Raw genomic sequence first — 14,673 nt, 5'->3', positions numbered from 1 at the left:
CACATTTTGGCTATAAAATTGTTCCTCTGTAAGGACTAGAAAGAAAGCCATTGCATTCCTAGGGATTGATTTGACTTTGTGATTTTCCTAAGGATTCTCCCTCTAATCTTAACCCACATAGGGAGTGGGGAATATTTTATAGAGGACAGAACTGGTAGTCAGAACTCTTGACTTGTATTTCTGATTCCGTCACTGGTTTGCTGTGTTATTGAGAGTAGGGTGACCAGACAGCAAGTGTGAAAAATTGGGATGGGGTGCGGGATAATAGGAGCCTATATAAAACAAAGCCCCAAATGTCGGGACGGTCCCTATAAAATCGGGGCATCTGGTCACCCTAATTGAGAGTCACTCATATCACTTAACTTCAATGTCTGCCAGCTTCCCCATGTGTAAAATAGAATAATACCTACACCTTCACAGGGGTGTTGTGAGACTTAGTCAATTATGACCTCATTACCCTTCCCAGTTGGAAAACCCACAGGAGTAGAAAAAGGCAGAGTAAATCTGAGTGATGTTTTCCTTGCAAAGATTCCTTCACAATTGTTCCATTGGATAGGAGATATGATTTTGTGATGTTCTTTCCAGAACAACATATGGGGCCCATTCCTCATGGACTAGCGAGAGACCAAGAGTATCTGGGCTGGCTTTGTGTTCCTCTACTGTGTTGGGGGTGTTTTGAGTCCGAGGCCAGCAGTATCATGTGGTGGAGATACTCTGGACCGTGTTGCCCAACAGCAAGAGTCAGTAACTGCTTGCAGCTGTATTGCCCGATGGTGAGTCAGTAGATAGGGTAGGAAAACCCAGGCCCTCCCTACTCCAGCGGGTTCCAGCCGAGGGCCCAGTGAAACAATATGTCAAAGTATGCAGCCTAGGGGGGTGGGTGTCTGCTCCCTGGGCCACTTCCTACCCTGGCATCAGTTCTTTTGCTGGCATGACTGGGTCGTTGCTGAGCTCCCCTTGGAGACCTCTTTGGGGCCCGACTGATTTTTGAATGTTATAATTCTTGACGTCTGAGAACCAGTCGGAAAACACTTCAATCTCTTTGGTCACTCGATTACAGACCTAAAAGTGGCACGTCTTCAACAAAAAAACTTCAAAAACAGACTCCAAGTAGAGACTGCTGAATTGGAATTAATTTGCAAACTGGATACAATTAACTTAGGCTTGAATAAAGACTGGGAGTGGATGGATCATTACACAATGTAAAACTATTTCCCCATGTTTCCCCCCGCCCGCTCCCCCGCGCCCACTGTTCCTCAGATGTTCTTGTCAACCACTGGAAATGGCCCACCTTGATTATCACGACAAAAGGTCTCCTGCTGGTAATAGCTCACCTTAAGTGACCACTCTCATTACAGTGTGTATGATAACACCCACTGTTTCACGTTCTCTGTGTATATAAATCTGCCCACTATATTTTCCACTGAATGCATCCAATGAAGTGAGCTGTAGCTCACGAAAGCTTATGCTCAAATAAATTGGTTAGTGTCTAATGTGCCACAAGTCCTCCTTTTCTTTTTGTAATATCTAGTTGAGCCACATGATGGCAAGTTGAGCACAGACTTTGTTTATCATTTTCAGGGGGTGCTTACACCCTGAGAGGTCCCACTGGGAGCACGGGGCTGCAGTACCAAGGCCACCAAGTAAAACACAACTAATGCAACTTGGTGACAAGCGTATTCAAAAGTAACAAGTCTCTGGGCACCACTTGCTTCCTTTCGTGGAGCTGAGCCTGCGATTTCCCCACGGGGACCCCTTCTGCATCAGGAAGAAGGGGGAGGGGGGTGGTCTCAGGCTGCCTGTGGGCACAAACGATTGCCAGTTTGGGTGGCTGCCTTCCTAGAAGAGGACACACAACGCGACCTGGTCTCCAGCACAACCCTAGCGGCCTCTTGGCCACGCTGGGCCCAGGCTGCAGCGCTGCTTGGGGACTGCGCACGGCAGGGCTGAGGGCACCGCCAGGCCCCTGGGCCGGGACCTTTGCGCAGGCGCTGAGCTGGCGCCGGCACGCGGGGCGGTTGCCCTTGAGGCGAGATGGGGGAGAGGCTGTGACGGTGGTTCCAGTTGTTTCCCCGCCCCCTCAGGAGGCGGTGTTGGAAACTGCGAAGCTCCGCCCCCTCGCGCGCTGCGCGCACGAGGGTTGCTAGGACGCCGAGCCCGAAAACGCAACCTTCTGGCGGCCGCCAGGCGCGGCACTCGTCTCCTAGCAACTGCAGTAAAGCACCCCCGCTTGCCTGTCGTGCTACTGAGGCGGGTGGCCGGTGCTTTACGGACGGTCGTGCGTGTTCACTCCGTCTTCCCCCCGCCCCGTGCCAACGCTGATGGAGTGTTGGTATTGACTGACTGACGCCCTGCTGGGCCGCCATGTCCGCGCCGGGGCGGGCGGGGGAGCCGGACCGGACCCTGTTCGTAGGGAACCTGGAGAGCCGCGTGCGGGAGGAGATTCTCTACGAGCTCTTCCTGCAGGTGCCGGCCGGGGGCGTGGCCTGGCAAGGGGGCGGGCAAGTGGAATGAGTGGGCAGGTGGGGGCGGGGCCTGGGAAGGGGGTGGGGTCAAAGAGGTGGAATGAGCGGTGGGACTTGGTAGGAGCAAGGCCTGTGGAAGGTGGGGGATGGCCCGGGGGCGGGGGCGGGGTCTGTGGAAGGTGGGGGCGGGGCTTGGTAGGAGCGAGGCCTGTGGAATGCGGGGCCTGGGCGGATCCAGGAAGGTAGAATGTGAGATCATGGCCCCAGGGGCGGGGGCCTGTGGAAGGTGGGGGATGGCCCGGGGGCGGGGTGTGTGGAAGGTGGGGGCGGGGCTTGGTAGGAGCGAGGCGGGTGGAATGTGGGGGCCTGGTCCAGGGGCGGGGCCTATCCTGGGGAGGTGGGCTTGGTGGAATGGAAGGGCTCCTGGCTGGGGGCAGGTTGGGGTGGCTCTGTGATGGGGGGTGGGGGGCTGCAGTCAGTACCGGAGCTGCCCCTCGTGTTGCCTGGCGTTGCCGGGCTCCCACCAGCGTCCAGCGGAGCAGGCTGAAGAAGTCACTCCTGCCTGTACAGGGTCCGTGTCCTGTTCTGTCCCCCAGGCTGGGGTTGAGGGTGCTGGCTCCCTTAGCTCTCCACCCTGTGTCCATGAGGAGGGTGGCCAAGCTGTCCCGTTCTCTAGTCTGGTATTCTCAACCTCCAACGTTCAAAAATTGTAAATCTGGCCCCCAAATCATGTGACTTTAATAAACTTTTGGTTTTTTTATTTGCATTCTGGGTTTTGATTCATTTGGGTCATGTTTTCCAGCATTTCTCTGTACCAGAAAAGGTTAGAAAGGTACAAAACCACAAAAGGTTAAGAGAAAGCTAAGATTCTCATGTAATCACCTGCCTTCAGAAACTGGGGCATTAAGAAGACCTACTATTGCAAGACACATTGAATTTGTAAGAGTTGGTAACAGTAGTCCTTTGGTTGTTTCTGGGTCCTTGGACACACTTAAGCTACCCCGATTTGTAGGAACTAGTACAGGGAGGAGAGGCATGTGATCCATTCCCAGTGAAAAGCATGATATCTAAGTTTTCTCTCTCAAATGTTTTTGGTGCTTGTGTATGCAAATTCCTGCCGGTTACCTTTTAAATGTTGAGGTAGGGATCAGTTTCTGCTATCTGTGTGTGAGTGCGTGCACGTGTGTGTAGTGTTCACATCAGAAATTCACTGTCATCAGGGTTCCCCTCACTGACAATAAACAAAGGCCAATTATAGAAGAAAGCATCAAGGCCTAGACTTTTTCTTACTTTAGGAGGTTCAACCCTTTGTTATTGCCTCTGCCACTTCATAATCCTTGAATTAGCTTTTTCCAGAGATGGGGGCGAAAAAAAGCATCCATCTCATCTCCCCTTAGCAGCCATTCTGGTTCTCGCTCCCTACATTTAAACCATGTTGTACTACTCATGCTCCCTGGTGAGACAGTCCATCATGCTGTCCCAGTGAAATAAAAATAGGATGACACTCCCAACATGCAGTCCTTCACCCTGAAATGAATCTTGTATATGAGCTACCCTGATCAGCTGATCCTGGCTAACTGTGTATACCTATTAGCTGTAGTTTCCGTCATACACCTCCTTAGGAGTCCAAGCAGGTCTTTCCTTCTTCCTTATTCTCCTTTCTTCCCCCATACATGCTCCTTTACTCTTATTTTTATTGTGGCTGGATGTGCTCCACAGAAGTGCTGTCCTCCCCTCTCTCATGGAGACTGTAGAATTCAGTATGGTAGCACCTCAGAATCCAAAAACACTCCTAAGGCTTTAGTTCCTAAACCTTTTTTCCTGTATCATAGTGTTTTCTCTTACCACATTAAATAGAAAGAACAGCTATAAAATTGATTCTCTTTTCGTTTTTATAACTATTCGTTTATGTAACTTTGCTCAGCACAAAATTATTTTTTATTTATAAACAGGAAGATCTACGTATAAAAGACTGATCATCAGAGCACATGGTTTGTTACTACTAGTTCTTGAAGAACCAGATCATCTGCATTAGACAAATCCTGAGCAGCAGAATGGATACCTGTAGGAAACTTGCAGATTAGGAAAAAAAATTGCTTCGAGATTCAAACAACTCTGGAAAAAATAAAGCAGAGTTGAAAAAGTTGGTGGATGATTTGCCATTACTTTGAAATGTGCCTTCCTTTAAAAACCAAATACTTCAAGATGTTTGATCATGCAAGATCACCTTTCTGAAGACTCCCTGCACAGGATAGCGTGAGCTGAATCTTCTGCCTATCTTGATCATCATTCTGCAGCGATAGAATTAGAAAAAAAAATGGTACATTATTTTTGTTCCTTCATATTTACCTTCATCTTTTGTATTCTCCATTTTCTTCTGAAAAAAAAATCATCTTTTTTACTTTATTTTCAGAAAGAAATGTGTGCAGTCATCTTATTTAATCTAGTCCCAATTCATAGATAGCTGGCAACAATGCCTTGCTATCAGATTACATTAATCCAGAATCCCTAATGTCCTTAATGAGGATCCTTAATGTCTTCAGTGTGATAATATGGAGTGGATAACATGGCTGTCAGCTCAGCACCATGAATCAAAAGGATCAGTTCCCTAGACAGACAAATTCTGATTTTGCGTTTTGCTAACGATCATCTAAAATGTTGAGTAGTACATTAAGTAGAAATACCGAAAACCGAAGATTGATTTTATTTTCCTTTCTGCTCTAGTGTTCTCCATTTAACCTGTGCATATACGTGGCAATATAAGCCTCTGGCAGTTTGTGCAGGAACAGCAGGTTAACGATTGCTGAAAAGCCAGGCACACAGCATGCTACCTGGCCTAAAGTAGTACATGATTTTGATGGGTTTTTTGGCTCTTATCTGAAACTTCATTTCATCATCAGTACTTCCCAACAAGCAAGCCACTCATTTAAGACCAAAAGTCTAGTGGCTGTACAACAATAATTTGGACATCCAGTTAGTTGCTTCATGACCCCACCTAGTGAACTGAACAGAAATTTTACCAATCCAAGACAGCAGTGGAGTTACGTATGTGTCCCTGCTACAAATGAGCCAACTGTAGTGTGACCACTCTTAAGCATTCCTGGTTTGTGGTAGGAGGGCTCCTCTTGCCATTTCCTCTCATTCTGCCAAATTATATTTTAGAAGTGAAGCATATCTGAGGAGGAAATGCTGATTCAGTGACTAAAATACTAGTTCATTCTTCTCTTTTGTACTGAAGGCCAATTGTCTTGGATGCTGTATTATGAAAACTACTACTTATTTGAAGTTCAATAATCAGCATTTCTTGAAGCATGATCACTTTGAACTTGGTTCTTCTAAAAAAAATGCTTACCCACTACTGAAAAAATGGCACAGAGGTGGATCCCTTCTCTATGGAGACATGTGGGCCTCATGCTTAATAAGCTACAGTGTATCCCTAATGGTTGTCAGTGTCCCTGGTTTTTCTTTGTTACATATTTGTGATGACAGGTAGGCAATGTTCGAGTGAAAACTGATTTTTTTTGTATTGTTTTAATTACAGATAACAGTGGAGCCACATACCCAAGTTTGCTATTCCTACCACAGTTTTTTTTTTTTTTTTAAGTAGCTGATCGAAACTGAATAATGCTACTTGTTACCTGAACTTATGCAAGCTCCAACATAGATGGGTACCTAGTTATATGTAGCTGGTATTACTCACTATTTGAATTGCACTAGCAGCACCCAAATGTTTCTATCTGGATTGTGCAAGCTGGTGTTTCTGCCACAGTAGTAGAAGATAGTTTCTGCCACAAATAATTTATAATTTAAAAAGATAAAGAGAGAAAGTGTGAGTGGGGTGATCAGGACCAGTGATAAGCACACATCAATTAGATGTTCTGTTACCTTCAAACAGGTGCACAGCTGACCTTTACTTGCAAGAGCCCCAGGTCTGGAGCTGTATGGATGCAGTCAGTAAAAAATGATGTGCATAGTCGGAATGATGTAGGGAATCTTAAATAGCACATGCTTGCATTTTGTTTAGGTCTGACCATTACTAAATATTCATGAATGAAATAAAAATTCAAAACAGAATTAAAAGCTAATCTCTACTAAGGATTTATGAGAAAATAATTTAAGTTTCTTGCAGGCTGGACCATTAACCAATGTGACAATATGTAAAGACAAAGAAGGAAAACCCAAGTCTTTTGGATTTGTCTGCTTTAAGCACACAGAATCAGTGCCTTATGCTATAGCTCTGCTGAATGGAATCCGTTTATATGGAAGACCAATTAAAGTACAGTATCGATTTGGTAGGTTTAGTAATTCCCAAACTATTGAATTAACAACTTTAGTTTTCCTTTAATGTGAAATTCTGGCTCTGCTCTGTCATTGTAGAATGGATTTAGTAGCTGTGTGACATGCAAATTCTTGATTTGCTGTAGTCTTTTTGAGAAGTGGGTTACAAGTGAACAAAGCACAATCTGTTCTCTTAGGAAGAAATTGTCCATATTCATATAGCAAGAGATAAAATATTTGTGTTTTTAAGTTTAATAAGAAAGGAAAGCCAGGGATTCAGAACATAACTTGTAAGGTATCAGAGAGGACAACAAGATGGCAAAAAATTCTGATCACACCAATGTAAATCTGGAGACAGTAGAGTCACCCTGCATTTGCACCAGTGTAACTGAAAGCAGAACTTGGCTGAGAATGTTTACAGTAGAGTATTTAATCATGTTTGCATGCCAAGTTTTTTTCTGAGGCAAAAAAGGGATGTGTGGACTGCTTGCATGTGCTTGTTTTTACTTTTTTTTTTTTAAGATGGAAAATAATGTGATTAAAAGGGTACTGTCAAATTGGGTTCAAATTTTAATTCTGTGTTTAAGAAAATAAAACTCAAACTTTTGTAAAACTTGTGACTAGTAGATTCCACTAACATGTCTGAAAAGAATTTCAGTTTAAACATTTAGAAAACAAATATTGAAGTATTAGCCTGGTCATCCTGTTGACACTACAGCATATACTGTTCCTTACCATTAGTGAAGTTGCACCATTGGTGTGTTACAGCTATGAAGTTTGCTAATGTAGATACAGTCTTTGCTGGTCATTTAATCATACAGAATATAAAAGTATTTTACACAGTAAAATCATTTATTACTTAATTCTGTCAGATACAATTCACTGTGAATGGAAAGTCAGTCTATCATAAATGGTAGAAAATAAACTCAACATTCAAATTGACAAATTTAATAATTTGAAGGAAGAATGCAGTAGGATACATAGGTAGGTGCTTTCAAAATAGAAAATGATAATTTCCTTTTAATATCACAGTGAAATATAACTATATACGTGATATATAATTATAATGTGTTATTAATTTTCTTTATATCTCAATAATGGCCTGCCAGACTAACCAACAACAAAAGTGTGCTGAAGTACTGTACTAGATGTACTAAGTGTGATTTCTCCTTCCTACACTCTTCCCATATTTTTTCATCGGTGCATGGGTACTTGGATTGGTCCCAATGAAGTTTGCCATTGACTTCTGTGAGATCAGGATTTGATCTCCATATCCCCTCAGTCTCAGTCCGAGAACTACCCCAATGATGAGTTAAGAATGACATTTCAGATTGTACTTTTTTAAGGTGAAAAGAACACTTTCCAGCAGTTTATTTCCAAAATTAATCAATCCATTAAAATTTGTTACAGAGAATGTCCTGCATATGTTATATTTCTTTCTAGAAAACTCAAAATCTGTCACTGAGTCATCTTCTGAGTGAGTCACCAAAAAGAAACAACCAACACAGTCCACTTTAAGAGCAGAATGTCCAGGCTCTTTAGTACTACAGTAAAACTATTCTGAAAGCTGTGGTGAAGTTGACTGTAAATTAAACAAAATATTTGTTTAGCCCCACAAAGAGCACAGGAAAGAGAAAATAAACATTTGGCAAAAAGAAAGTGAAATACTAGTTAGAGAAATCTAATTTTCAAGCTCTTGTACTAAGAGTATTTACAAAAAGTGAAGAGAAGAAAAAGTGAATCTTACTTGTTGAAAGTGTGTCCCTTTAAGTCAAATCCTTAATATTATTTAAACATTTTGGGATTATGTAAATATACTATGGTAATAATTTATGTTGTGTACTAAATAAAAGCTATAGGATTTCTAGTCTGTTGAAACTAATGGGATAAAAAAATTTTACATTCAAAATAGGAGTCCTGGATCAAAAGAGTTCTGTTGGCATAGGTTAACATTTTCAAAAAGTGCCTGAATGCTTTAGGAGCTTAAGTCCCATTGACTTTCAATGAGATTTAGGCTTCTAAGTGCCTACATCTCTTTTGAAAAGGGACTTAGGCTCCTGAGTCTCTTAGCCACTTTTGAAAAACTTACCCATGAGTTAAGAAAATACCTTCTACAACAAAGTGGGCCAGGTTCTGCTTTCAGTTAAACCACTGTTAAATCAGAAGTAACTCCACTGTAATAAGTGGGGTCACATGAATATTCAGCTAATGTTTTCATGCGGTCACAATCAGGCTCTGGAACTTTAACCTGCTGTAGAATGGTGTCTTACATCTACAAGTGCTTTGCTATAAAAAAAAATATACCCAACTTTGTGTCTCCCACAACTGATTTAGGACAGTTTCTTTATTTTTAACCAGTTAAGGTAATAGTCTTCATATGAAACAGAATAAATGTTACCATTTTTATTTTGTTTACAGGGAGTTCCTATTCACCAGAGTTAAACAGCCCTAGTCAAGGTTCTGAGAACTGGGTTGACATATATTCACCAACATATAGGTAATGGAGAACATCTGTAAAAATATCATTGCAAAGTGTTCAAGATATTGCATTATTTTAATTAAAATTTTATTTAACACTTAATTGAAATCTGCCTAGTGGGATAATACAATCAGTGGGTGAGAAGAAGGAGTTGAAATAGCTTTCACCAAAAAAAAAAACCCCACATGTATTTTTAAAGTACTGAGGGCCCAATCCTACTTACATTGTAGTATGTGGAAACAGCAGTAGGCCTTTATAGAAGTAAAGCAAGAGACACTTTAATACCCAGGATCATTTTATAAGTATTTCAAGGAAACAAATACCTAATAGAGTAAATTTCACCCTGTAAAATGATGGTCATAATATATTATTTTTGGCCCCACACATACAGTATATGTTGCTGTGCCTGGAATTGATGGTACATGGAATTCTCAGTCTCTCTGATTCTGTGCCAGACCCTGAATGGTTCTACAGTAGAATCTCAGAGTTACGTATACCAGAGTTACGAACTGACCAGTCAACCACACATCTCATTTGGAACTGGAAGTATGCAATCAGGCAGCATCAGAAACAACAACAAATACAGTACAGTACTGTGTTAAACGTAAACTACTAAAAAAAAAAAAAAAGAAAACCATTTTTATTCTGCATAGTAAAGTTGTATTAAGTCAATGTTCAGTTGTAAACTTTTGAAAGAACAACCATAATGTTTTGTTCTGAGTTACAAACATTTCAAAGTTACAAAGAGCCTCCATTCCAAGGTGTTTGTTAACTCTGAGGTTCTACTGTATTATATTAGGGGTGGGGGCCTTTTGGTATGAAACATCTGGTATTTTAAAAGTTGTAATCCATACTAGAATCTGAGATCAGCATGTATATACCACATATATAAACAGTTGTAGTGTATTTTGACTCCATTCCTGCTAGCTAGTCAAGCTGTTGGGGACCATGTTACCTCTGCGTAGTCGCAGGTCAGCAAGCTTGGTTTTTAGACCACTGTGGTTGGGCCTGGATCCTATTACTTTAAACATTTGGGTGTTTAGAATGGATACTATGTCAATCCAAAATAACCAGACAGAATGAATTTTACATGCCTTGTTTCTTTCACAAGAAAGTATAAATGTAAAATTATTTCAGAGCATTTTTTTTCCCCACAAAAAAAACCTCTAGAACAGAGGTGGGCAAACTATGGCCCGCGGGTCACATCTGGCCCACGGGACCATGCTGGCCCGGGAGGCTAGTCCCTGGACCCTCCCATGCTGTTCCCACAGCCATGCCGCCTCGTGGACAGCAGGGCTGCAAGCTCCTGCCGCTCTGAGCGGCATGCTAAGGGGGCGGCGCGCGCGGGGTGGTGGGAGGATTGGGTAGGGAGTCCTGGGGGGCAGTCAGGGGACTGGGAGCAGGGGGCGGTTGGATGGGGTGGAAGTTCTGGGGTGGTCTGGGGTCGGGGAACAGGGGGGTTGGATAGGGCGTGGGAGTCCCAGGGGACCTGTCGGGGCAGGGGTGTGGATAGGGGTTGGGGCAGTCAGGGGACAGGGAGCAGGGGGTGTTGGATAAGGGGTGGGATCCCGAGGGGGGCAGTTTGGGGCAGGGATCCCAGGAGGGGGCAGTCAGGGGGCAGGAAGTGGGAGGAGGTGAATAGGGGGCAGCGGCACCCTGATGTGGCCCTCGGGCCAAAAAGTTTGTCCATCCCTGCTCTAGAACTACATTTTTTTAGAAAAAAAGCAATCAGTGATAATGGAAATAATTTTAAAACCCCATCAGGTTTGTGTACATGTACAAATGACATAAGAATATAAAAACATAAATCATCATAGTGGAGCTTACCTCTGAAAACGCAGCCTAGATATTCAACACTTTTGTTTAAAACTCTGGCAGAACTGTTAAGGGAAATTAAGCTCTCAGGGCTTGATCCAATGTCCTTTAGAGTCTATGTAAGTCTTTCCATGGACTTCAGTTGACTTTTGAGAACAGGCCTTCAGGAACAGTTCTTTGCTGAATCCTCTCTTCTAGTTCCTTTAGTTGACACAATTTTGTCATGGAGCTTCAGCTCTTAAAAGCTGAATAAACTTCTGTTTTAACATATCATCCATCCAGTCGGCTGCATGTGATATCCCCAAAATTCAGATAATTGATTTTTTTTTAAAAAAGGAATCTTTGATAAGAGTCATCACGTATTTATGATTGTTTTCACAGGAATCAAGAGCCTTATGGCAGTCCTCCATTTCCCATTACTCCTTTTCCAATGAACAATAGTTTATCTCAGGAATATTCAGTCTTTCAAAAGATGGTAAGTTTTCTTAAATGTTACAAATATGGTTAATAGTTGATCCTTCCATTAAAGCAAAATGACTTGTGTGAAATGAAAGACAACAGAATTCATGTATTAAAGAGTATAGTTTCTGAATTTCTAGTCACCATTTCCAAATAACAGAGGTATGTCTGGATAGTAGTTACCAATTCTTAGCATACCAGGGAGTATAGAAATCGGATATTTTGTTTTCTGACATGGTGCTTGTGTAACACATTAAAATGGAAGCCTGATCAGAATTTGAGTGTCTGGCTACCAGTCCAAAATTTTAATCCTGCTCTGACATTGGCTCTCTCAAATTGATGGAGCCCCATTCTTCTGAAAAATAAGGTTGCTTATTTTGCTGCCTGGATATGGATTTTAGTGCCCAACTTTAGGCAGCAAACATTGTGGGCTGGATTCTATGTTGCCCTGTGGTCCAATTAGGCTGCCAATATTAAAGACAGTGGATCTGCTAAACTAGGGAATACTTCTCCTGTCTCACCTGGAGAAGCACTAGATGTGCTGAAAGTATAGCTAGGAGAGTGTGGCTGAAACATCACTGCAGTCCAGCTGTCACAACTGCCCCAGGCATAAACTGGAGACGCCTTGGAGATGCCCTAACTTAGTCAAAGGCCAAAGTTAGAATTTGGGAAGGCACAAAGATGACATAAAACCACTTTTCTGCCCCAAGCCCTTTCCCCCAGCATGTGCGTGCGTGCGCGCGCACACACACACACACACAATTTGTATTGCCATCCCTGTTCCTGCTTATCTAGAACAGAGAATCTGACGCATTGGGTCTAACATTTGCTTTAATTTTCCTGTCTGTAAAATGGAGATATTAAAGTATCCTACAAAGGTATAGAACTACTTAATATTTTTGTAGCTCTTTGAAGATGGAAAAGCATGATATAAGGTAATAACTTATAGTTGTAAAATGGTGCTAACATTTTCATTATAGATGCAGTGATGCATGCAAAATTAAGATTTGTCTTGTTAGAACTTAGTCTAATATGCAGGGCTATCAATTTATTGCAGTTAACTCAAGCAATTAACACAAAACAAATTAACTAGATAAAAAGTAGTCACGATTAATCACAGTTTTAATCATACTGTTAAACAGTAGAATACCAATTTAAATTTATTATAAATGGTTTTGGATATTTTTCTACATTTTCAAATATACTGATTTCGTTTACAACACAGAATTGAAAGGGTATGGTGCTCACTATATATTATTTTTTATGACAAAATTTGCACTGTAAAAAAGAAAAATAGTATTTTTCAGTTCATCTCATACAAGTACTATAGTTTAATCTCTTTATCATGAAAGTGCAACTTACAAATATAGAATTTTTTTTACATAACTGCATGCAAAACCAACATAAGGTAAAACTGTAGAGCCTACAAGTCCACTCAGTCCTACTTGTTCAGCCAATCGCTAAGACAAACAAGTTTGTTTACATTTATGGGAGATAATGCTGCCTGCTTCTTATTTACAATGTCACCTAAAAGTAAGACCAGGCATTTACATGGCATTGTTGTAGCCAGTGTTGCAAGGTATTTACGTGCCAGATATGCTAAACATTAGTATGCCCCTTCGTGCAATCTACAAGTTGAAGCATGGTCTTTTTTTAATCTTTTTTACAGTGAAAATATATGTAATCAAAACTAATAATATAACGTGAACACTGTGCACTTTGTATTCTGTGTAGTAATTGAAATCAATATATTTGAAAATGTAGAAAAACAAATATTTATAATAAATTTAAATTGGTATTCTGTTGTTTAACAGTGCAATTAAAACTGATTAATTGTAACTTTTTTTAATCTCTCAATTAATTGTGATTTTTTTAGTCCTTTGACAGCCCTACTAATAACTGAGTTTTTGTTTTTTCAGATGAACCATTTTTTAACACAGCAGTATGCTGTTTACAGTCCAATGGAACAGCAGCTTCCTTACTATCAGATGACTCCACCACCATCTTCAGTTTTGCCCATGCCACCCTATATGAATCCTGTTGAGGATTTTAAAGCTGGGCAAAGCTCTTTTGAGTGGGTTCCTCCACAGCTGAGCGACTGTGAATCATACCTGGCTAATGAAAATGCTTGTAAAAGAAAAAGAGAGCAGCAAACTAGTGATAGTGACAGTAGCATGGAAAATGACAGAAAAAAACAAAGAGAACATGGCCAAAAATACCGGAAGTGTAAAGTCAAGAAAAAAAGGCACTAATACTGTGTGACTGAGTTCAGTTTTTTTTTAATTGCACTTTTATTTGTTCTTTTTATTTGAGAGTGAGCATCTCTCTCATTTTTGCACTTTACAAAAATGGATTCACAAGATTCATGACTATTATTTTTGAAATGTAGTATGTATAAAGTATCCTGACATTGCAGTTAACATATTTGGAGGAAGAAATCCTTCTAAAAAAGGTATAGGAAAAGTATTGTAAAAGTTGAACTTTTCCTAATAAAGGACAAAAGCACTTTTGTTTCCCTTATTTTTTCATGAAGCAATGACATCTGTTATTCCACTAATACATGAAGTTTTCAACTTTAGTCAGCCAAGAGTATTACAGATGTGAGTTGGAGTAAGAACTCTGTAGGGTAGCTTTACAAGAATTGTTCAAGCTGAGCAGTATTAAAGATTCAGGATTTCATACCCTAGCTCTGTTTTGGACTAAGGCAGGGATCAGACAAGTATAAATGATCAGCACATCCCTCGGTCCATGCCACTTCCCGCAGCCCCCTTTGGCCTGGAATGGCAACCGCGGCCAGTGGGAGCTGCAATCAGTCAAACCTGCAGACACTGCAGGTAAACAAACGGTCCCGGCCCGCGAGCGGATTTCCCTGATGGGCCGCGTGTCAAAGGTTGCCGATCCCTGGGCTAAAGTATCAAAAACGGTAACAGATTTTTTCAGGTGTCAGAATCTTCTTTGATTTAATTTTCCTACCAAGGGTATATTTTCAGCTGGGCTAAGATCTGGCCTTCCATAGTTATTGGTACTGTTAAGACTTGCGAAATAATTTGGGGTGGAAATCTGAGTCATTTCACTTGTAGCTATGTGATTTGTGCCCATGATTACTCATATGTACTAATAATTAAGATTATATGCACATTTTGTGGGTGTGATTTGCACCCACAAAAAGGATGTCAC

At 41.4% G+C, this 14,673-nt stretch overlaps 1 protein-coding gene across 2 annotated transcripts; it reads left to right on the top strand.

Annotated features, from left to right (window-relative positions):
* Nucleotides 1–2,238: 2,238 nt before the first annotated feature.
* On the top strand, nucleotides 2,239–14,001 carry RBM11 (RNA binding motif protein 11). 2 transcript variants are annotated; one of them, XM_037905924.2, is made up of 5 exons: nucleotides 2,239–2,466; nucleotides 6,595–6,757; nucleotides 9,162–9,240; nucleotides 11,419–11,512; nucleotides 13,416–14,001. In XM_037905924.2, exons 1-5 carry the CDS (start codon nucleotides 2,365–2,367, stop codon nucleotides 13,746–13,748), a joined length of 771 nt encoding a protein of 256 aa, XP_037761852.1. In that variant the 5' UTR covers nucleotides 2,239–2,364; the 3' UTR covers nucleotides 13,749–14,001. The 2 variants fall into 2 exon arrangements, with proteins under 2 accessions (XP_037761852.1, XP_043394289.1); XM_043538354.1 differs by lacking the exon at nucleotides 2,239–2,466 and adding an exon at nucleotides 2,922–4,785.
* The last annotated feature ends 672 nt before the right edge of the window (nucleotides 14,002–14,673 follow it).

Source organism: Chelonia mydas, chromosome 1, assembly GCF_015237465.2.
Source record: "Chelonia mydas isolate rCheMyd1 chromosome 1, rCheMyd1.pri.v2, whole genome shotgun sequence".
Taxonomy (NCBI): domain Eukaryota; kingdom Metazoa; phylum Chordata; order Testudines; family Cheloniidae; genus Chelonia; species Chelonia mydas.
Note: the sequence above shows the minus strand (reverse complement) of the source record. Positions and strands in the feature narration are given on the sequence as shown.